We start from the raw sequence: 24,517 nt of genomic DNA, 5'->3' as shown, positions 1-24,517 counted from the left end.
AGGGGATATCTGGGATTCGGATGAGATCAGACGATGCTAACAGTTCCTTTGGACTGAAAAAAACGAATGACGCCGCCTCTTCGCCAAATACTTCATTCCGGAATCACGGGAGCGGCGGAGGAGGCTCCGCTGCCGCCAAACCCACCCGTGACGCCCAGCGCCAACCCCCGCGGCCCTCCGCCGAAGCTCCGCGCTCCCCCCGCGGGGCGGGCCCACGGGCGGGACAAGGCCCGCTTCCTCGGGGCGGGCGGGCCGAACCCCCGCCCCGCCCCGCCCCGCCCCGGGCGCCGCGGCCCGGCTCCTCCCCGCGGCCGCGGCGCTGCATAAGGCCGCCCCCCCCCTCTTCTTCCCCGGTCTGCGCGGAGCGGGAGGCCGAGCCGCGGCGGCGGTTACCGCCATGGTGTTGAACCCGGTGCTGGGGAAGCTGGTCAGCAAGCGGGTGGTGCTGGCCAGCGCCTCGCCGCGCCGGCAGGAGATCCTCACCAACGTGGTGAGTGAGGGCGGGCAGGGGAGAAGGGCGGCGGCGCTGCCCTCGGGGCCCGCGGCCCGGCCCCAGGCCCAGGCCCGGGCCCGGCCCTGACCGCCCCGGCACCGGCGTGTGCGGGCCCGGCGGCGCTTCCCTGTCCGTCCCCGGGGCTACACGCCGGCTCGCCGGTGGATATTTACAGTGGTTGTCCTGTCACAGTTTTTCTCGGTCAGGTTTGCTCTGTAAGCGGGGCGCGCCTGCGTACTTTTCGTGTGTGATCGGGTTGATACGGGGGGGGGGGGGGGGGATTGAAGCGTTCTGCGGGTGTAATCAAACAAATAAAAGACTTCCTCAGGCTGAAAAATGCTGGCATAATTACTTCTGGAGCAGAATAGAAAAGTTCAGAAGGTTTTACCGTCATGTAAATAATTGAAAATGCATAAGTAACGAAGTAATTAAAAATGCGCTTCCGTTGCTCTTTCGGTACTTAATACCAAACTCAGGAAAATTTGACTTAGGTTCCAGAAATGTATGAAAAATTTCTGGGATTAGTATTCTGAGTGGGGAGCATGGTGGTTGTCTCTTCTTTCTGTGAAGTGCTTGTGGAGCGCAGAGAAAGCCCGTAACGCGTCCTTCGGACTCGTCAGCCCCTGTGGAGGAACATGTGGAGCTCGCTGGGCAGGCTGCAGGAGGCTTTTGAATGACACTTTAATATTTTAATGCATCTAAATTAGGTTCCTTAGTGTTCCTGTTCTTCATGGGAGAAGCTGAATGTAAATGGAAAAAAAAGTATATTATTCTTGAAATAATGAGATGTGGAAAAGCACCAAGGTTCGAGCATGCGTGAAGTTATTAAAACATAAAGTGCCTGCTGGGTGTAGTAAATTTACAGGTATAACCTGCAGGCAAGAAATAGGGAGAATATTTTTTTTTTTGACAAAACTATACAGAAACTGGGTCTCTGTTTTCTGGTTATCGTGTGTAATGGCACGTAAAGTGTGGGAGGTAAAGGTCCTGTAAGAATGTATACTATTTCATGAACAAATAAAGTATTATGGATGGATTAAATAAAAAATATCCAGTAGTAGAACAGTCTGTTTATGAAGCGTGTAAGTTTTATACTGTTAGATTTTTTAATAGAAGAATTGTGAATTTACTACTGCAGGTAGGTTCTAATAAATAATAAGGGTAAAATCAATTAAGCACACTGGTTTAAAAGTTTTTTATGATTGAGCTTTTTGTTCCAGACTGCTTGCAAATTATATGTATACACCAAGCACTGGGGTTTTTTTGTTGTTGATTGTTTGTTGGGGTTTTTTGTTTGTTTTTCTTTTTTTTTTTTTCCTCTGTGTGTTTGAGGGGGAGGAGTGTTAAAGTAGAAAGAGTAAAAATCAAATCTGTTACTTGATTAATATCTTGGGAGCAACTTTCGGTAACCAGATCAGCTTGAGTTAATTTCTTTCCTTTGTTATAGGGCCTGCGGTTTGAGGTGGTTCCATCCTGGTTTAAGGAGACACTTGAGAAGTCATCTTTTGCAGCCCCTTATGAGTATGCTGTAGAAACAGCAAAACAGAAAGCTCTTGAAGTAGCAAACAGAATGCACGTAGTAAGTTACCAGCTATTTTGGCCGTGAGATTTTTGTCTTTGTTGTGCATGTTACTGTGACTTAATTTGCATCTACTTCTTGGGTGATTTCTGAGTGCATTTTTCCCACTGAAGGCAAATGGATGGTTTTTTTGTCATTTGTGAAGGATAGCTTCCTGAAATTAACTCACCTAATCAAAATAAGGTCTGGTAGGTGCAGTTTGGGCTTTCCACACACAGAAGTGACCTGCATCTCTCGTCAGCAGCACACCTACTCTTACCTGGGATTTATACTTGGTAGTTCCTTTTAGCAGTCAGGTGTGTGTCTGGACAGTTGTTCGTTACAGGTGTTTGTTGGCTGTGGAGGCAGACTCTCTGGAAAAACACACTGATGTGAACCCAGTGCTTTGTTGCAGCTTTCGCTGAACGGTAGTTCTGTTGAACAGTTGTGACAAGAGAATAGCTTGGAAATTGTGAGTATAGAGGTGCTAGAGGAAAGCAGATAAATTCCATTGTAAAGCATTTTGAACAAAGAAGCAGGCAATTTAATTTTAAGAAGGAAGAAGCTGATGTGATTTCAGGTTCTGTAGTCAAGGCATTTGTTTTGTAGCCTGAATATTGTCAAAACCAGTGATACAACTTACACTATCAGTGGCATATTTGACTTCTACCCTTGCCTGCAATCACTGTGTTTGAACACATAGGTTGTGGTAGAGATCAGCCTTATTTCAAAGTCGAGCTGATTAGATCCCACAAAATGTACCGTAATAACTTCTTAACGCAGCTCTGGAAGAGAGGAGCATGTTTGTTGAGCCTATACTGGTGGCAGAAAAGGAATGTTGAACACTTTAAACCAACAGTGTTGCCAGATGTCACCATTTGTCAAAGCAAATATTGCAAGATCCCTAATGTAAATCGTTACCCAGGTTTCCGTCAACTTCTTGTCAGAGGATGGTACAACATTAGGAGGGTGGATTTTAAACCCAGCCTCACCGACTTAACACTGGCCTTTCATTGCAAAACGCTATGCTGGCAATAATGCTGGATCAGTGGATTTCAAAATTCTTCTTCATACAGGAATTTTTTAATGATGACTGGAATTAGTCCTGCTATTTAAAGCACATCATTGGCCTTTCTGTAGAAGAACTGACTCAGCTATAAGGATGTCCTACAGTTTAAAGCCAAGAAAAGGCTACAAGGAATCTTTATGTATATCCCTAGCTCTCAATTTCCAAAAACGGACTGCATGTTTTCCCTTTTGAGAGAGATAAGGCAAGTGTAGCTAAATAAAGTTTGGAGGTTGTTTTTCAGCAAAACTTGGCTTGGAAAAATAATCCTGGAGGGCTGTACTTCCTGGTTTCCATACACTGGGCACTTCCTTTAAAGGAATTCTGTCTGCCACCTGGAATGCCAGGCTGACTTTTGAGACTGAGATTAGTTCTTCCCTGGATGCATTTGTTCATCAGTAAGGTATTTGAGCAAAATTGTGCTCTGAAAATGGTCTGCTCAAGTCTCCTGTTTTCCTCACTTCAGTGGCAATATAAATGATCGCTATTTTGTAAGCAGTGCGAAAGGAGAAACAGTGTCTTGTTTTCAGGTCAGCATAGAGCCCTACCTGTAAACCAGTAAACTTATGTTTTCTTACCTTAGGTTTTAAAAGGTTTTGTTCTTTCTACCTCTTTTGAGAAGTATCTTCTTTCTTTATGCCTTTGCAGAAACACCTGAGAACACCCGATGTTGTCATAGGAGCAGACACTATTGTGGTAAGAAGTCTTCTGTGGTTCAGCATTGTTTTAGTTTATTACTTGTAGAAAATACTTGTATTTTTAGGTTTAAAACTGAAGTTTGAAAGCTGTCTTCTCAGTGAAGCTATACCTGCGATATGATACATCTTTGGTTTTGTGGGTGTGGGCTTTAGGTTTTTTTTTTTTCCCAGCAAGGCAATTTTTGGTATCTTGAGTCCTAGAAGCCTTACAGCTGTTTTTGCAGAAACACCAGTATTGTGTAAAGATTGCTTTGCATCCTCTAGTATGTAATGGAAATCCTTTTCTCGGGCAGCTGTTGACTGTCAAGAAGACCAGATCATGTGAACTGTTCAATGTTGTGCCTTGTAGTGGGCATCACTTTATACCTGTCACCTCCACAGACACAGGGAACTGTTAAGGACAGAAGTTGAATTACTCATTTGAGACCTGCAGCCACTGAAGTGTAGTGTGGCATTCGTTATGTGCTTGACACTAAATTACCTATTCTACTGAAGTATCTGTGCTTCTTGCTCTACTCTATAGACTCCTGTTTGAAGCCCTGTGTGAAATCCTGGTATAAATGTAATTTCTGACCTCAGTTTCTGAAAAGCAGCAGCACACTCACTCTGTCTTTCTGTTTTAGACTGTGGATGAGCAGATCCTGGAGAAACCAGTTGATAAGCAAGATGCGTATAGGATGCTGTCAAGGTCTGTAGTTTTTAAGAAAGATTCCAATTGTGTGTATATTAGGCTGTTTTAAAAGGAGCTGTACAGGTTCCTTGGTGTGTATGAAGAACTCAGTGGACACAAATTTTTCAATCACTTTGAAATAGTGTTACCTAGTTCTGCCACTGAAAAAGTTAGACCTGATTTTATGTTACCCACAGCTGCTTGCACTTGCCCCTTCATCTTAGGAAGCTGATCAGGGACATAATGAACCATTTTGTTTTCACTTGGATTAGTTTTCAGAGTCACTTATAACAAGACTGTACGTATGCTTCAGCTGGTACAGGATGGGGAGTTAGGGAGGGAAATCATGATGGGAAAGGTGACAGAACCATCATAGAAGTGGTTTGGAGCTTGAAATTTAATCAAAGAATATTGCCTGTACAAGAAAGTACATGGTGATATGTGTTAATGGACAGTTGCTTTAAATTCTATAGTTTAACTGAAGAGGGAAAAAAAAAATCTACTGACAGTGTTCTTCATGGCTGGTGGACTGATGTTGTTTGAGGCTTCTTTTTTCCTAAAGGATACTTTTCCTTATAAGGCTAACATTATCTTGTAGCACTCTCTTTTTTAAAAAGAAAAAAAAAAAGAGGAACATCAACTAAATAACTCTAGTCACTGAAGGATGAGATGTGATGAATCCTCTAGTCATGCTTCTGTTTTATGGGAAGAACACAGAAGAGGTGCTCTGTTTGTTTAACCAGTTTACATTGTAACTCGGGCATCCCTTAAAGAGAATACAAGTGCCTTGGTAGTTTTTGGAGTTTTGCTCTTTAAGTCTATCTTAGATTATTTTTTTTTTATTGATGACTTAGGCTGAATTTTTGGTCCTTTGTGGCATGTTGCTAACTTAAAAGTAGTAGTCTTAAAAAAAAAAAAAGTGATAGCAGATATGCTATTAGTAGCAGATTCTCAAAGGAGTCTGTCTGTCAAGTGATTTGTCACAACTGTTTTTGCTTGAAATCAGACCAAGTTCAGGTAGTTCAAAAATAGTAGTTTTTTTCTTTTACAGAGCTTAGTCTACTTCTAGCACATGCAAAAGTTTTTTTTGGTTTTTTTTTTTTTGGTTCAGTAGGTCAGTCTCTTAATCATGGATATGAAATGCACTTAAAATTTAGATTTTTACTACTCCTCTTTGTTTTATTCTATATGAATAGGAAAAAAAAATGCAGATGATATATGCATATATCCAAGGTGACAGATTAAAATTTCACTCAGTTTCATTTTACAGTTAGTTATGTGGAATCTAGTGGAGAACAGTAAGAGTACAAGATGCTTCTGATCACATCAAATAATGGCCTGGCTAATCAACTGGAGACTATTCCTTAATTAGTCTCGTGAAAGATTCAAGTTCTCATGCTCGTTATTATACTTCCATTGCTTACACATTAGTTTAATAAATTTAAGGCCCACAAAATTAATCGGCCAGTGTGTGGCGTGGTGGAGCCACTGCAAGAGAGAGCTCAGGGGGAGTGCAGGCTCTCTTCCTCCGCACTCTGTGCCTGTTACTCTGGCTTGCCATGGGATCCCTGGGGACCAGCCTGGATTAAATGAGTACAGAAGCTCCAGGTGCCTATCCCTTGTTTAGTCTAAGTTGCATCACCTTGCTATTTATTGCCTGCTTTCAGTGAAGATGCCTATGCTTGTAGGGTTTATGCTGATTGGCTTTTTGTTATGCATTTGAAATAGTCACTTCTCCCAATGTACAGTAAGCAAGCTGATACCATGGAGTACTCTTCCAAATTGTGGACATCGGTACAAGTGAGATTTTGGAGACTTGAAATGACAGAATCTCTTGAGAATATTTTTTTGTTTCGACAGTGTCTTTTCACCTATGTTGAAATTAAAAAATAAAATGTATTTAAGACACGTGTCAGAGACATCAAGTGATGTACTAATACAGTTGTCTGTTTCTCAGGCTGTAGTAACATAATCACGTAGAATGTTTTTGCACATGACAGATTTCATAAAACTGTTTAATGTGCATTTTTTTTCCCCGACAGGTTGAGTGGGAAAGAGCACAGTGTTTTCACAGGAGTGGCTATTATACATTGCAGCAGTAAAGGTACATGTGTCGTTTTATTAAAACTCAGTATTTTCATTAAAAATTACTCTCATAAGGACTTGTACAAGTGAAGAAACAGGATGGAAATTTTTCATATACAGTCTGAATTGGCTTCCTACTCATGATGAGAATTACCTTATAAATGTATAAATTAAAAACTCCCTGCAGAAGCCTACCTTCTCACTGTATTCAGTTTTCACACAGGAAGGAGGATGACAAAATACAGTAGGCTTCAGAAATAATGTCTGAAAGCTATGGAACTAATTAAATTGTAGGAATATTCTAAATGAAATTCAAGTAAGGCACTACCACCTGTGGGATTGAGCAGAATCTGATCCATATTATCTATTCCTGTGTTCTGTTTACACTGGCTGATGAATACAAGTGGTTGCCATATCTGTAGTTACTTTGGTTTTTGGTAAATAAGGGAAGCTTTAGAGCCCGTTTTTAGGGGATGAGTAAAGTAATGGCTTAATGCCTCAGACTGTTAATGAACTGTAGTGGTGTTCTTTATCTGATAATTTATATAACAAGCAAGTGGTTTTTGAGATCAATACTATTAATATAATTTGAGGAGTATTTAGCTTGAGAGGCTTCCTCTGATAATGGTGCCAATATTCTTTTAGTGTAACTTTTGCAAAGATCGTTTCTCTGAAATTTCACTGCACATACTCTTTCTGTAGACAAATTATTTATAGCTTTTAATCTTTACTGGAATGATTGCTGTTAACTCTTGTAGTAGAAATAAAGTCACTATCCAGTACCCTTACTAATGTGCTAGTACAGTAGAAAGAGAGCTGCTGCAAAAGAAATACATGTTATCAAGGGGTTCTGGTGAGCAATCCAGAATAATGATGTCTTTAATTGTTTACCCTAGGAAGGAAGTAAAAGTGCACACAGCTGTAGTGCTGATGCTATGACAGCACGCCTCATTAGAAGTTTATAAATTTAAGCCACATTATATGGTATTTTTATTCATCTGAACAAGTGTGAATATTCCCCAAGTGATTCCATAAATGGAAGAGTTTTCTAGAATACATTTTTAGTTTTAGTTTATGAATACAATGCTGTCATTAAGTATCACGTTTATATTACAGATGGAATTTTCATCTTGAACTGAATGGCGATTTTTTTATCATTACTGAAAGACACAGTAATCTGTCTTCATATGCAACATTATTTTTTTTTTTAACTTGGGTCATTAAATGACTTTTCAACACTAACACCTTTAGCAGTTGGTTAGTATTCTTCCTTTAGTCCGTACTGTGGCTCTTACTGCTCCTCAAGAATTTCCACCGCTATTAGAACAGTGGTAACAGGAGATGCTGACCTTGGTATTTCTAGAAGAGCATAGAGGCAACTAATAATCCGTAATGTGCACACCCATTTGTGCAAGGCTGTTTAATTTTGAACACATTTTAGAAAAACCTTAGTCTGCAGTGATACCAGATTCACAGTGTACCACATGCAACAGGGTCCACAACCAGGAGTGCAAGACTTTATTGCACCCCTGGCTTTCTCTCAACCACTTCTAGACACAGAAGTTTGAAATAATCTTGTTATTTCTTGAGAGTTGATATGGAAATGGCACTGATGGTTGGTGATGGGACTGGTGGATATCTGAGTCTGCAGTGCAGATGCAGCTGCACATTCACATTTGAGCATTTATAACAGCTACCTGTTTAACTATGATGTGTTGTGAAGAGTTCTTTCACAACAGTCATAAATTTATAAGGGTGTTTGTAGCCTTCTTTGTACTTAGTGCTGGGTGTGTATGCTGGTAGTCCATAAATAGGTCTGCATAAGCATTGTTAATTTAAGAGTGCATCACATACAGGGAGAGCAACCTGCTAGCCCCAGGACAGGACTGCAGGGGTTGAAAATGCAGGCTTTTACTTTTTGGGGAAGTTGAGTCCGCTGTCCCTAAAGAAGATTATTAGTAATTTCCTATATCTGTGTCGTAGCTGTAATTTTTCCAAAGCAAAAATGTCAAATGAATACGCAATAAGACAGAGGTTATGCTACCTAAACTAGAAGTTCTGTTCCTAATAAGACCTCTTCCTTTCTGTAGATAATCAGCTAGAGACAGAAATCACTGACTTCTACGAAGAGACTAAAGTAAAATTTTCTGACCTGTCTGAAGAGCTCTTGTGGGAGTACATTCATAGTGGGGAGCCAATGTAAGTAAGACCCTGAAGCTGTCACACTGTACTTGAGAATAGGCCTTGGGGTACGTTACTAGCCACTAGCATAGAACACTTTTTCCTGTGCTCTGTGGAATTTTGCTATGTATATATGATAAATGATAGCATGGGTGATGTAATGTGGATATTCTGTTCTTCTTGTCTAGAGCTATTATTCCTCCAGGAAAAGTGAGCTCCCTTTTTAGTACCCTAAAGCATTTGAGAAGTAATGACTGTTGAAATACGCTGGATTGGAGCGAATGCTCATGCAGTAAACAGTTACCTCTCTGTTAACACAGGCATTCTGGGAGCTTGGATACTTGAGAAAATGAATAGTTCTCATTTTAAAACTGGTGAACAGTGTGAGTATTGGAGAACTTCATTGAAAGAAGTTGGAACTCGGTTTATTTAGTTTATCAAAATGGCACTGCTCTGGTGCAAGAAATGCCAATTTAATTTTCACTTACTCTTGTGGCCAGCTTATGTGTTCCAGTGCCATAACTGTCTCTTAGCTTATGTGTTTCCACTACCCATGTAATATACTAGTTAGTTACAGACAACATGGATTCCACAGAAGAAATAGGATAAGAACAGAATGCCTAACTGCGCCTAAGATGAAGGTGACTAGATTGTTTAAAAAAAAAAGTACTTATTTGGATACAACAAGGGAATGTTGGTGACTTCATGGAATTTGCGTTTCCTCTGTGTTAGCTAAAGCTTAGTAAAGGCATACTGGGCTACAGTTAGGACTATGGACTGCATATCTGGTGATCTGGGGTGAACTTTTGGCTCTAACTTAAATTATGACTGTGTAAGAATATCAATCGTGGTGTTTTTTTAAACTAATTTGTGCTGTAGAACAATATAGTGATGTTTTACTGGGGAAAGAGGAACCGGTGTAGACTTTGAATTTACTTAAGTGCTTGTGTGTAAATGAGGCATACTTTCTGAACATGTAAGGGTCAGAAACTGAAACTAAATTGGATTATGCAGAGAGAAATGTTTTGGCAAGAATAAGGTTTGTAACAAATTTCTAGTTAGATTTTCGGAAGGTGACCTTTAGTATGCAGCTGATCATAAAGTTGTGGCTTGGAGGAGAAATGACTGTGAAATTTTAGGACGAATGTCAAGTTAAAAAATACTACAATATTCTGATTATTTCCTCTGGAAGGAAATAAGCTTTAGCAGTGCTGTGCTGCAGCAGAACGGTTCATGAGCAGCACTGGGTAGTTCTCTTCATTCTGCTCAACAGGGTGTGTGGCAGCAAGGGTTTCTCAGGAACCAGAGATTCAGAGAATATATTTCCTTACTCTCTGGTGCAGAAGCCAATCAGTCTTCATTCATATAAGCAAGAGGATAGGAAGCATTTGATCTGGCCTTGTGAAGGAACTACTAAATATAGTGTCCTATAAATTTTGCAAAACAGTAAGGAGAAGTCTCTCATGTTTTGGTTTGGTTTTTTTTGGCTGGGCTTTTTTGTTTCCTGCTTCATGCCCCACCCATACTGGTTACACATTTATGTGCATACAGGTTTTTCTAAACACTAGCACAGTTCAAGTGAGCACTTGTTGCTTTTTGTTTGTTGTTTTTTTTTTTAATGTCTACTTAATTTTGTGAAATCATACAAGAATTAATGATCACATGAAAAATGAAAAGAAAATTGACTCTCTTGGTATGTTGAGGGTTGGGCTGAGTTCTCCTTATAGCAAGGACAAAATTGGCATATAGTGTTTTAAAAGTCAGTCACTGTTGATACAGAATAATTCTGAAAGTATATGGCTAATTTAAAGTATGTGTAAGGGAGGAGGGAAGAGCACTCTCTCAAGGTACACTGTGATGTGATGAGGCTATAAAAGCCCTCAAAAATTCTGGCTGCAGAAAGACAGCCTTTCCCTTTCTGTTTTATTCTGCTCCTCTTGCCAATCAAGGATTTTCTGCCTGCTCTCAGGGTCTCTTTTCTGACTCTCTGTAGAAGGAGGGTGGGACCATGGTAATCCTCAGTGTTTTGAGTTTGTGATGAGTAGACTTAGTTTCTGCCAGCCTCTTTGACCCAGTTTTTTAATTTGTAATCTTTACTTTGTGAACAACTTCCTCCTTCTCTCCTCACAACTGGCCCTCTGAAGTTCCCATGTGGTTTTTGGTAGCTCTGCTCTCAAAGGTGGCGATGGAATCAAATGGCCCTACTACACTCTGGAAAAGGGGTGATTATACAGAGGCTGGAGCTCTACAGTTTCAGACTTAACTACGAAGTAACAAAACGTAGAATGTAAATGTCCAACTTTCTTTCCTTGAATGATATCTCTTAAGAGTGTTTTCCTTCAAAAATACAGCAAATGTAATTTCTATATTTTACAAATAATTACATACTCATAGCACAAATTAGCTCATGGGTAACATGAGGTTATCAGCTCTTAGAGCATAAGAGCAAAAATCTGCCAAGTGCAGGATTACAGAAGTAAGGGGAGCTGTACTGTTTTTATACTAGAATTAACTTGGAATCTTGTTTTTAGTTACTACCATTGACTCCCCTGTATGAAATAATTGGCCTACATTCACCAGAAATTACTAGCAAATCTTCTTGTACCTGCCTTTCTCTGCTCCTTTGCAAGTTCCTTTGGAGATGGAGAAACACGTCTGGTTACATGATGTGTGTATGCTGGCTGGACATACAGCTGTTGCCTCTTGCAAGAGAGAGGTGACCAAATTCTGCTTCTCCTTACCTCTGTCATGCCAGTCTCTGCTCTACAAAAGCATTAACTTGATATTTGAAGGAACTAAAAGTGAGACTTCTCTAATTTGTAGCTATGTGAAGTGAAGACAACTAAGCTTGGGTATCCAGTCAACTAACTATTAGTTGATAGAGATGCAAAAAATTAATGTACAGCTTTTAATGTATTTTAAACGTTTGCTTCAGTGAAGGCTAATTTTGTCAGTGCTGTACCTATATCATATCTTTCTGACTATTAGTGAAGCCCAGTCTTTAACTCCGGTGGGCTCTGTCTAATGTGTCTGAAATTTGCCTGTATTTCTACTCATGTAACTGTTTGAACCAAGACATGTATAACTGTCAGACACATGTTCTTGCCTTTGGAAACCCACCTAAAACCTGACGAAGCATCTCCCTTCATCTTGTAGGAGCAGTAGTGCTTTTTAGTGCAACATTGATTTATTTGATCATTGGCTCTGTGTTGGACAATACAGATACTGTATACCTGGATTTACTGTTTTGTGGCATGACTAAAGTTCAAGTTCTGCAGCTAACAAAGAAAATGTGCTTTAATGTTGCATTTTCAAGAGTTTCCTCTACTGTACCTACTTCTTAACAATTTTTTTCCCCATTGTATTTTGTCTGGGTTGGTTTGTTGTTTGTGGGGATTTTTCTTAAAAAAAAAAAAAAGTTGCACACATTCCTGCTGTATTGTGTGTGGATTTGTTCATTGGTTGGTTGTGGTTTTTTTTTTGGTTTTGTTTTTGTTTTTTAAATCAGTGGATTAGCACACATTCCTTCAGAAATCATGTATCCTCTACAACAGTCAGTTACTGAAGAATGTTTTAGATGCAGCAGTGGTCTTACTGCTTGTCAAAAGGTCTTTAAAGTGAGTTGTGTTTTTTATATAGTGCAAATTAACAGGTGCATAGTGTTATAAATGAAGCCTTAAAGTTAGTGCTATGCTAGTAAGAGTATCTTAGCCAGTCAGATTAGTCAGAGCTAATGGAGAGCTGTGTTAAATACTGATATGTTCTGGGGTTTAGCATGGAAGACACTTGAAAAGTCAATGGAACTGTCACTAACTACATAGCCTCATGCTTTTGGACTAGAAAAGCATGAAGTACCTGTAATAGAAAATCCTACTCAAGATCCAATGCCAGAATAGAAAGTTCTGTGTAAAAATAAACAAGATGTGACCAGTTGTGTTAGTGTCCTTGCTGGGAATATAATACTGCTGCTTTTGATGGTCACAAAGTGGGGTTTTTTGCCTCCCTGTCGGTATATACCAGAAAGACCTCATCCTACTGGACTGCCACTTCATTTAAAAATGAAAAGACTTTTTAGTTATTAGAACATTCCTAATATAGATGGTGTAAGTCTTAAGTATGTTATAAAAGAAGGAATATTTTAAACAATGACAAAGCAATACACTAGTGCTTAAAATGAATGATTAAAGGGAAAGCCCCATTCCCTAGTTTATAGCAATTCAAAAATCCCATTTACTGGGATACTGATTCCTCTGTTTCTCTTAGGAGACTATTAGAAAGGGAATCCAGAAATAAGTTCTAAAAATATAAAAAGCTGGTTCTGATCAAATCTAAGATGAAAAATCTACAATCATCTTTGTGTAGCAACTTCGTTTCACAAGTGGTTTGAGTAATTCCATAGTATCTTAAGTTAATAGATCAGAGACTGACCTCTGGTTTCAAAGCTTGCTGACTTGGGCTTTCAGGTTCTGATGTTATCTTGTAGTAAGCATACTTCTAATTGCCTTGTTCTTAAACGTGAACAGTAAAATTGTTGGGTCTATTGCAGCTTATCTGCTTGCATGCTTTTCCATTCCATGTGGTGGAATTTGCGTAATTGCACCTAATGACAAACTACATTTCCAAGGTCACTCTCTGTGAAAACATGTTCCTGTGCCAAATTACCAGTGTTACCATGACGTCTAAGAGCACAGTGTTGTGAACCACAGCTCTACTTGTTATGTCAGAGGTTTACACAAGAATAAGATAGGGCTGAATGGAATAGTAGCACATTTTGTATTTGAATGGGTTGCTCCTCCTCAAGAAAGTCCTGCTTTCCTGATCCTCAGTTTAGATACTCCCATGACTGAGATCTGCAATATGCATACTACAACCATTTGAGTTCTAAGATGTCTTCTTCAGTGTGAGCTCCTTTTGGAGCTTTAAAGGCCTGTCAGCCTCTTGTGGATTAGAGCAAGGGTCAGTATGCAGCGGGGTGACCCAGTGGCACTGTTGGTCTCAGGGACACTTGCTGTTACCTTTTTGGTAGCCAGGACTTGGAGAAGGCTGGGTAACCTATTGCAACACAATCTGCCTGCAGTCAGCTGATGTACCTCCTGCTAAGGTGACCGTGGCACTTGGACTGTCTGAAGCGTAAAGACCTTATGGGACTGTCGTGGTATAGGCCTGATTGGCAGCCAACCACAATGCAGCAGCTCTCTCTCCCTTCCCCTCCGGCAATGAGAAGGGACAGAGAGCCAGGCTTGGGGTTCAAGATAGGACTGGGATGGGGGAAAATCCCCCTTTTATGATCACGAGCAAAAGGCAGACTCGTTAGGGGAAGAAAAAAAAGAACATACATTTATTACAGACACTAACAACACATAACAGAGTAGGACAGTGAGAAGCATTGCCACCTTCCCCCCACCCCTCCCTTCTTCCCGGGCTCAGCTCTGCTCCCGATATCTCTACCTCCTCCCCCAGTGGCGCAGGGGCAGGGAATGGGGGGTGCAGTCAGTGCTGCCACTTCCTTCATCATCGGTGAGGGGAGTTCCTGGAACTTGTTCCCCCCTGCTCCATCGTGGTCCCCCTCTCACAGCAGACAGTCCTCCACAAACTTTCTCCGACATGAATTCCTCCCACGGGCCGCAGCGTTCCCCACACTGCTCCGTCATGGGTCACTAACTTCCTCCGACTGGATTCCCTCCCACGGCTGCAGCCCTTCCCGAGCTGCTCCGGCGTGGGACTCCCCCGCATGCTGCAATCCTCCCAGCACTGAATTACAGCAGCGGGGCTGCCTTTTCCCATGAGACCCCGGCCTTCTTTGGGCACAGCACCTTGATCAGCTGAGCAGGAACAACAGGCCATAATTCAGTGTCTGCTCCACCGTAGATCTCCATGGGTGGCAGGGGGGCCGCCCTGCCGTCTCCCCACAGGATACAGGGGGGTCTCTGCTCCGGCACACCTCCCCCCTCCTTTCTTCCTCCGTTCCTCCACTGACCTTGGTGTTCACGCAGCTGCAGCAACTCCTCCTCACAAGTCCCACTGCCCGTCACCACGTCCCTTCTTAAATACGTTATCACAGAGGCGCAGCTGATGGGCTCAATTTCCCAAACAGAAGTGGAGCTGGGGGAGCTTCGAGAAGCTTCTCACAGGGGGCCGCCCCGATAGCCCCCTCCCCTGCCACCAAAAAACTCCACCACTCACTCAACCCAGGACAGGGACTCACCCTTAGTAGAAATACTGATCTATATATTTATCCTGTGATTTATAAATTGAAGTGTTGAGCCTGACTAGTAGATTTAATCTGCCTCTAACTTGAGTACACTAGTCTTTACTCCAGACTGCAGTACTGGTGAAATATTTGTGTTCTGTGCTACCTTTACTCTTAACCTTAATTAGATACATGTCATTTTGCTTTCTCGCCCCCAGGGACAAGGCTGGTGGATATGGAATCCAGGCCCTCGGTGGGATGTTAGTTGAGTATGTCCACGGAGACTTCTTGAATGTGGTGGGATTTCCTCTGAATCACTTCTGCAAAAAGCTAGCAGAATTGTACTATCCGCCCTCTAAACATAATGTACAACATAAAAAGTATGACTCTATTCCTTCTGTGGACACTTTTGAGAACCTAAGTGATGGAGAAAGTGAATCTTCAAATTTCACAGAGCACAAAGGCACTAGTAAGTTGGACAGCAGTGGGATGTGTCCCTCGGGAGCTATTTGCAATTCTGAAAACAGTTCTACTGTCAGAACTGGTTTTATGGTACCTCTGGAAAATCAGAATGGAGTGTCGGAAGGTGCAGCAAAACTTCCATCTAAAATTCTAGAGCTGATGGATGGTTTTAGGGCTTCAAAGGTAAGGGAGAAAATAAAACTGTTCCTTACGTTGCTGACTGATACGATTGTTTCATTGGTTTTCAATATATGACAGCTAATGTGAAATACTTGAGTTGAGGTGAGAACGTATTAATAATTTGTAAAAAAGGACCACTGAAGTACCAGAGAATCTAAGATAACTGAAACTTCTTTTGCAGTGCAAACATTGAGATATTTTTGGTATTTGCTTTTATCTGTTGAATGAAATTTCAGTTACTCAATTTTTTTGTCTCGAGAGGAAAAAAGTTTGAACTTTTTTACTGATCACAAGAGCATGATCAAGTAGGAAGTTACCTTTATATACTCTGCAAAGAAAGCATTTAATAAGGTTAACTTATCTGACTAAACTGTGACCTTTCTCACTTTTAATGCTTAACGTCAGAATTCTGTGGAAGATCTTAATTTTTTTATTCCCTGTTAAGGAGATTATTTTTTTTGTGCCCTGTTTCATGTTTCAGCTATGTTTATCTGGTGTTCTCCCTGCAGTATCCGATGAAGACATAGGCATAACAGTTTTCAAACAGGTCGCATGCTCTGTGTAGCAGCCAAGTGTGAGAAATGAGTAGCTGGACACTCAGTACTAACAGGTTTTTTTACTCACAGTTCCAGTGTAGTGAAGACAACAGTGAGGAAGGTGAAGGAGCAGTGAACACCAATCACTTTAACAGATCACTGATCTCCAAGTCATTCATGTTTTAGGAAAAGGTGGAAAAAACTGCTAAAGTGGCAGTGAAATGACAAACTTGGAACTAGAGATAAAACAGATTTGAAGGGGGATGGAGGGAAACATGCAAGACGGGACAATGGTTTTGCTGAAACAGCGGAAAGTTGTACTGTGATCTGAAGGAAAACCATAGTGTGGTCGCTGTGGATCAGTGGGCATGTTGCTTGCAGGCATGCAAAGCAGTATTGGAGAGATTTGGAATAAAGCAGCCTTGAGATTGCTGTGTTTGAACTTCCTCGTATATCCATAGGGAGCAAATTCTGATGCATCTGAATGGGTGAGATGATGCTTAGCATTCCTTCAATTTAAGTAAAAAACATACGGAGTATCATCAGCATTATGTATGTTGTTTGCAGTGATGTGGTGCTGGATTTGGTTTTGGGCAGTGAAAGATGGTGATGCTGTAAACAGAAGCAGAAGCTTTCCTTTCCCACTAATTCAGTGTAAAGTCATAGTGTGAAGTGCTGAGTTTCATGCTGAACTCTAGCGGGAAGTTTTTTTCCTCAGGGCTTGGATCTTTGTGAAATTAAATACTGCTTGCAACGAACGTTTCCTGTGATCTGACAAAACTCATCATCTCTTCACTTGTAGAACAGGGATAAGAGCACAAAAGCTCTCAAGTTCTATTTCATTTTGATCCTTGAGTGTTGTTTCAAGGGCTTTGTAAAGTAGAGTGCAGTCTTCTGCAGGCGAAGATGTTGTTGCTGGTTTTAGTCTGAACAGCTGCTGTTGCAGGACAAGAGGGGATCAGGGTTAAATAGTATTTTCTCAAGCTTAATACATTCTGAATTTGTATAATCTGATCTGTACTCAGACCTTTGGGGTTTTTCCTTTTTTGATTTTTTTTCACCCCCCTTCCCCTTGAACTGAGAATTAGAGTGGTAGAGTGATTTGGATCAGCCAAGTTTTTGACCATATCTTCTCACCTTCTCTTTCCTGTTCTTAAAGTTTCCAGGTAGTATCAGTCCAAAGATTGGGCAGGTCTTGGTAGCCAAATGGTTGTAGACTAGATGCAGTTGGCTCAGTATTGTGACAGCCTGGATTATAATAAATCTCAGCTATATGTTCTTATTAGAATAAAAGAGGAAACTGTAAGAGGGTGAAGATGATAAAATATACAGACACACAGTAGCAGACCCTCATCTCAAAGTTAATCTCTTTTTCTCCACCTGATTTTTATTAAACAGAATGTCAATCCATTTTTTTTTCCTTGACTGCCTTTGATTTTTAAGTACACTATAGTTGCCTGCAGTTACAAAGAAATGGCTTCTGTGATTGCTGTGTGTGTTTCCACTCCTGTGCTCTACATAAATTCCTTGGGTTTTGTTTTTTTTTTTAACTATTACACAATACTGAAACTAAAGAATTGCAAATTAATTTCAAATGGGGAGCTATATATTATCACATCTCATTACCTTTCCTCTCTGGTTTGGTTAGCATATCTCTACAAGTTCAACTGAAAAACTTAACTTAGTTGCATTGCCCATGTTTTTTTTCTGCACTATCAGGCACTAGCTGTTCTCTCTTCCTTGTTCCATGTGTACATGTACTGTTAAGGTGCACATGTAGTACAATTGTGCTCTGAAGTTTTAGTCTTTTTTTTTTTCTTTAATTTTTATTTAACAAAGACCAGTATTACAGCTACTGAACCTGTTACACTGCCTTAGTGGAGCTTTCCAGTTCCATATGTTTTGGGTAAATCAAATTTAATTTGACCTTTTGGCATAGGTTCAGATGCTTAAGTATGTTTGACCATATGGAACAATCTTATAGATGGGGATACGCTAAATATCTGAATAAAGAGGTGATCTTCATGCAAAAGCTGTAGGCTGCATTCCAGAATATTTTGAGTTCCTTTCTCTCCCAAACACCTCTGTTCAAAATTCTGTTACTAGGCTAAGATAGTAAAACCCCCTGAGAGGGAAGGAAACATGATAGCAATTTCTAGGAGTTTTGTTAAACTGTGGTGCACTTCTTAAAGAACAGTAATTGTGTAGGATAAATCTAGGTAAAAGGTACAGTTCTTTTGTTTCTTGACTGCAGCCTTTAAACACAGCATGCTAACAGGTTTTTTTTCCTGCATGTAGGCTCTGTTTGTAGCTTCTAAGCTGAAGTTGTTTGATCATCTGAAAGATAAAGGTCCACTGAAGGCTGTAGATGTTGCAAATGAGGTTAGAACATCTGTGTGTGGAACAGAAAGACTTCTTGATGCGTGTGCTGCTCTTGGATTACTGAAGAAGACACCACAAGGTGACTAATTTCAACCCCCATCCAATTGCGTATAGTACTGGAAGACATGCAGGACTGGAAGAAATGCTTTGAAGTTAACAGGATCTGAGTTGATACTGTGGGTAACTTGGATTTGGGAGAAAAGGGAACGGATTGTTGCATCTTTGCTTTCATTAATAGTAGCTGGATTTGATTAATTTGGGGGCAGGCTTTATCTAATGAAAACATTCACGTCTCCTTTGAGGAATGCTTAGATTCTTCATGCTACACTGACCAAATTTCTCATAAAAGTTGTGTGGGTAGTCCCAGGGAACAGCACAATAGCTCAGATTTATTGTCTGCACTTGGGTAACAAGAACCTCATGCAACACTACAGGCTTGGGGAAGAGAGGCTGGAAAGCTGCCCAGCAGAAAAGGACCTGGGGAGGTTGGTTGGCAGCCAGCTGAATATGAGCCGGCAGTGTGCCCAGGTGGCCAAGAAGGCCAACAGCATCCTGGCTTGTGTCAGCAATAGTGTGGCCAGCAGGACGAGGGAAGTGATCGTCCCCCTGCACTCGGCACTGGGGAGGCTGCACCTCAAATACTGTGTTCACGTTTGGGCTCCTCACTACGAGACAGACACTGAGGTGCTGGAGCGTGTCCAGAGAAGGGCAATGAGGTTGGTGAAGCGTCAGAGCACAAGTCTTATGAGAGGCAGCTGAGGGAACTGGGGTTGGTTAGTCTGGAGAAAAGGAGACTGAGGAGAGACCCTATCGCTCTCTACAACTACCTAAAAAGAGGTTGTAGTGTGTGTGGGGGTGTCAGTCTCTTCTCCCAAGTAACAAGTGATTGGACAAGAGGAAATGGTCACCAGGGGAGGTTTAGATTGGATATTAGGAAAAATTTCTTCACTGAAAGTGTTGTCAAGCATTAAACAGGCTGCCCAGAGAGGTGGTTGATTCACCATCCCTGGAGGTATTTAAATGACGTGTAGACGAGGTGATGAGGGACATGGCTTAGTGGTGGACTTGGCAGAGTTAGGTTTACAGTTGGACTCGATGATCCTTAAGAGTCTTTTCCAACCTAAATGATCCTATTACTCTATCTAAAATAAGAACCAAATTCCATTCCCTGCTGCAGCAATGCAGAGTCACAATCTTCAGACGAATCACGGTTTTAACAAGGAGAGCTCTGCTGTGTGTCCCTCTTCATGGGCAACAGCTTAAATTTTAGTGCCCCTAACTGGAACAGTGCGTGAAGGTGTATGTAGGTGGAGTCAGTATCAGGTTTAATTTTTTCAGTCCACATTACGTAGTTAAAAGTTTCCATGTGCATCATTTACATAGTAAGACTTGAAATGGTCAAGTGCTAGTAAGAGAAAATAGAGGAGGCTTTCAACTCAGAGGACAAGACCAAGGAGGAGGCCCTAAAGGCAAAGCATACTGAAGACAGCTTGAATTTAAGGGACGGAGAAGCCATAGTCTAAAGAAAAAGGCAGTCAAGAATGAGGAGTTTCTGATACTCACCTTTGAATATTAGGTGTCTGAGGTACTCTGGTTTAAAAAACCTATCTATTTCTATATGCCTGTCTATCTTCCAGCATCTAAATTCTTTTTATAAACAAAGTACTTGCTCCTTTAAGAATAAGAAGACTTTTAGAACTATTTCATAGAATTTTTTGCACAAAAAAAATATGATCATAAGATTAGGATTTGCTAGCTATTTAACAGCTACACAGGAAAACACGCCTTCAGATTTTAAATGACAGTTGTAAAGTACTGAAACAAAGCTCATTACAATTGTTTTCTTCCCATAAGGTTACACTAATACAGATTCAGCAAATACCTACCTGACCTCAGATGGTGAATACTCACTTCATGGCTACATTATCCACTCTAATGACCACCTTTGGCCTCTCTTCACAAACTTGGAGTCTGCTGTCAAAGAAGGCAGCAGGCAGAACCACCGAGCCTTTGGAAAGAAAGCAGAGGATTTATTTAAGGTAATATCTTGTTAGTATCAAAACTGTCTTTGAGGAGCCCAGAAATGATCTAGGGGCAAATGGTCTGGGAAAGCTGGTTAGTCTCAGAAATGGTAGAAACACAATGCAACTCACTAGTCCCAGACTTCTGCTCCTTCGACTTTAGGCTCTGAAGTGCTGGAGCAATCACAGAATATATTGGGAAATTTGAGTGCTGATAAATTCTCCGGCAACACACTCTCAGAACAACCTCTGGGCCTGTTTCATTTACATTTTATGTGTCCTTTTTATAAACACCACATAGTACCTTATCACACATGCACCCCTTCCATATTGGGTGCCAGTCACTTGCTACTGATGTGCATCCAGTTCAATCTGTGCTGGCTGTGTAATCAAAGCTATTTTCAAAGTTGCCTTGCGTTGATGCAGTGGAGAAATGTTATAATCTCTTTTATGAAGGTTTGTAATTCTGTATGTGCTTCAAGCTGGTATACAGTGCTGATAAAAATTGTAATTCTTTCTTGCCATCTGTTTTCCATCTCTATAGCATTCCTTTTCCAGCAGTGCTGGCCTAGTGTACTTCAGACTACATCCTGAAGTTCTGAATTTGTACTTAACTTCTAGATGCTAATGAAGCCAGTCTCCTAAAGGAAATACGGGCTTTTGGAGACTTAAGAAGGTCCTGTTAGCCTAATACTAGTACCTGGTGGACAGAACCTCCTTTAGGAATCCTTCAAAGGCTCTTTTAAAGAGAGTTTAGATACTTTATTTTAGAGTAACTGCTGCAGTAGATGCTTAAATATTTGTGCAAATTAAGTGCTTTAACATAGGTGAACTGGATCTCATCCTTTTGTTAAACATCTGGATTACCAACTTGAGTTTGCTTGGGTGATGCTTGTGGCAGGAGTCACTGCCAGTTCAGGCCTGGGCTCTGTATGTGTACAGGATGGTATGTCAAAGCAGAATATGTGGGCTGGCTATGGCACTGCACATACCACAGCCTGGAGATACTTGCACTTCATGGTAGCAGTAAAGCCAGACATAGAGATTTCATCAGTTACGAAAGTGAGATATAAAGGGATTCATGCTTACATGTAATTTCAAAGGTTAAGGCATGAGATTCTGGTACTGAATGCTTGCTTCTCCCTTAATCAGAAAACCCAGTATGAGCTTTAATGTTTCTGGTTTAAGTTAGGGTGCAATCATCTAGTTATTTTTCCATCATGGGAGAATAAATGTCAGAATTAAATGAAAGCAATTTGAATATATCAAGGAGGAGCGCCTTAGGAGACTGAAAGAAAAAATTCAGTCTGTCATTTCAAACTGTTTAAAGTCTGGAGACATCTTGCTGTGGAGCAAATGCCTTAGTAAATATATATCAAAGGCACAGTGTATCTTTACAAAAGCACATACCAGATTACCCCTTCTTCCTGCTATGCTACCCGAGCTTCAGTGGGCAGAAGTGTTGAATTTAATAGCCCTTGGGACATCACCAAGAGCAGGTTCAAACCAGCCAAGTGTATGTCCTTTGGGATGCACTGCAAAAGATGTCTTGTGATCAGAATTTTTGAGAGAATGTAAAAATCTGCTTATCACTACAGTGAAATAGCAAAGGACTTGGATGAGTAACTGGTCAATGGCACTTTTAACTGATCTTTTAATTTTAGAATTCTGATGTTAATTTATACCTGCTGACTTGATTGTATATAGTTTTAGTTAAGTCATGAAATAAACTTCAACTGCTGTGCTTTTTCCCCTTTTTTAGGACTATTATCACAGCCAGGAGGTGAAGCAACGTTTTATGGCTGCCATGCACAGCATTGCCCACCTGACAGCAAGGGATGTGGCTACAGCATTTGATCTTTCACAGTTTAAATCTGCTTGCGATTTAGGAGGTATTGCCTCTAGTGGAACTTGTATGCAAGTCAAAGGGGAAAGCTTGATTTTTCAGTTCCATATCTTATTACTTAAAACATTGGGGTTTTTTACTGGAACTGCAGTAATTTTTACTGGAACTGTTGTTTTTCTGATATTGTAATGTCAGAGTAAAAGGACTGAGTGTAGTTAACTGAAAGCAGAGTTACTTAAATGGTTTTTAAGTACTTTGAAATAAGTGAATGTTTGTCACAATCAGTTACATACTGACACAGCTCAATACAAAAACCAAGATGGTTTGTGGTTCAGCTGATAGAATATTGGGCTTGGAACTCCATTTTCAGCTGTGATGTTACTGTCCTTTGGCCTGTCCAAGACTTTAAAAAGTAGTGAAGGATTTCTTTCTGAAGCCTTCTAAATTGGAGTGTCAAACTTGAAACACTGCACTGCTAGAACAAAAAAGTTTTGATTCTCTTACAATTCTTTTTTGTGTGTTTTTATTATTAATATCTAAGATGACCCCCAAAATGTTGAAGACCAGTGATATACCTGAAGAAACTCTTCTTGTTAGTGTTGTTTTTTGCCCTGTGTTTGGAGTTGCACAGAGGGAGTGTTATTATAGGGGAAGATCCACTGAAGAAGGAACGCTTAGTGCCTGGGGAGGTGGACAGCATGTCAGAGGATTTAACACAATACTGGTGCAACCTCTGCTTCTTGTGCAGAGACACCAAGACTTTACCATCCCTGTCCTTCACTGTGCTGGAGAGTATTTGTCAAACTTCATATACCAGTGCTTTGTAAATGGTCAATAGTTCTAGTGCTTTTCATCCACAAACTACAAGGCCTTGCCTTTTCACTAATGTTGTTCTACCTCCCCAAAAAAACCCTGAGGTCCTGGTATCAAAAGTCGTATTAGCAATTCTACAACAGTAAGGAGTCATGCCTGCATTCCCCAAACTTTAAAGCATCACTCTATCCACCAGGAACTGCTATTGTCCTTGTTAATTGTGGAGCTGACTGTCTAATTCTGATTTGATGTCTCTATTTTAATGTTATATACAGCCTTGACTATAAAAATGTCTGTAAATGCTGGGAGAAAAGACTTGTTTTTTTTTTTTTTTTTTTTTTAAAAAAACTTCCAACAGGTTGTACTGGAGCTCTGGCTCATGAATTAGTACAAATATACCCAGATCTCAAGGTCACAGTATTTGACCTTCCAGAAGTTATTGCAAACACCTCTTACTTTCAGCCTTCAGGACAACAAACGGCTCCAGTGACATTTGTGTCAGGTAAATGTAACACATGATCTTTTGTCTTACTTCTGTTATCCTGGAGCACAGACCAGGCTCTCTTGCTGCAGAAAAGAGTGTGCTACTGTGCTCCAACCCCAGACATCTGTCTTAATAGAAGGTAGTGTAGACTCATCCATGGTGAATGGGGACACTATTTCTCAAGCTTGTAGGGATAAAAACAAACTGGCTGTGGATGGAGAATGTGGATAAATAAGGGAGTATGAATTAGTCATTTTTGAGTACCACTGGCAGTAGAGCCTGCACGTCCTTGCCTCAGGCTTTTCTCTTCTAGGCAAGATCAACACGGTGGCTACAAAGGACTCTGTCTCCTTCCTTGCTTTAGGTTTTTTCTCCATTTTTATACGTTACAGAAATCTTACCTGTGATTTTTCTCTTTAACTACGTCTTCCTTATCTGCAAATCAGTGCATATCTCTACCTGTTCATTCTTGTTTCTCTTTACCTCTGCTGAAGCTCCTAGTTCCTCCACAATATTTTCATTTCATTTTATAGGAATGTAGTCTGTGGTTTCTGGAGGAATGTACTAACTCTACTTTCCAACAGGTGACTTCTTCAAGGATAATCTTCCAGAAGCAGATCTTTACATCCTTTCACGTATTCTTCATGACTGGCCAGATGAAAAGGTACACGTGCTGTTAGGCAAGATATCAGCTGTTTGCAAACCAGGTAAGTTTTTCATCTTGTGGGCTTAAAGGTACATGTTAATGCATTAACATAATGAGTAATCATAAGAAGTTCATATTAAAAAAGCGTATTTTTCTGTCCAGTCATAGTAGCCTTTGCTTGAATGTCTATGCTTGCATCATGGTAA

The 24,517-nt window shown here is 40.7% G+C and overlaps 1 protein-coding gene across 2 annotated transcripts in view; it reads left to right on the top strand.

The window, feature by feature from the left end:
* The first annotated feature begins 290 nt into the window (after positions 1–290).
* The window catches only part of ASMTL (acetylserotonin O-methyltransferase like), a 31,218-nt gene continuing 6,991 nt past the window's right edge, over positions 291–24,517 (top strand). Inside the window, exons 1-12 of one of the 2 annotated variants that reach the window (XM_032996575.2) lie at positions 291–490; positions 1,941–2,072; positions 3,766–3,813; positions 4,439–4,503; positions 6,528–6,589; positions 8,661–8,769; positions 15,160–15,586; positions 18,418–18,580; positions 20,356–20,540; positions 22,285–22,414; positions 23,540–23,683; positions 24,250–24,372. In XM_032996575.2, coding sequence (XP_032852466.2) covers positions 398–490; positions 1,941–2,072; positions 3,766–3,813; positions 4,439–4,503; positions 6,528–6,589; positions 8,661–8,769; positions 15,160–15,586; positions 18,418–18,580; positions 20,356–20,540; positions 22,285–22,414; positions 23,540–23,683; positions 24,250–24,372 — 1,681 coding nt within the window. In that variant the 5' untranslated portion in view covers positions 291–397. The remainder of the gene's footprint in view (positions 491–1,940; positions 2,073–3,765; positions 3,814–4,438; positions 4,504–6,527; positions 6,590–8,660; positions 8,770–15,159; positions 15,587–18,417; positions 18,581–20,355; positions 20,541–22,284; positions 22,415–23,539; positions 23,684–24,249; positions 24,373–24,517) is intronic. The other variant, XM_032996574.2, reaches the window with a different exon arrangement.

The sequence above is a fragment of the Tyto alba genome, unplaced genomic scaffold (assembly GCF_018691265.1).
Source record: "Tyto alba isolate M040663 unplaced genomic scaffold, T.alba_DEE_v4.0 Super-Scaffold_14, whole genome shotgun sequence".
Classification (NCBI taxonomy): Eukaryota; Metazoa; Chordata; class Aves; order Strigiformes; family Tytonidae; genus Tyto; species Tyto alba.
Note: the sequence above shows the minus strand (reverse complement) of the source record. Positions and strands in the feature narration are given on the sequence as shown.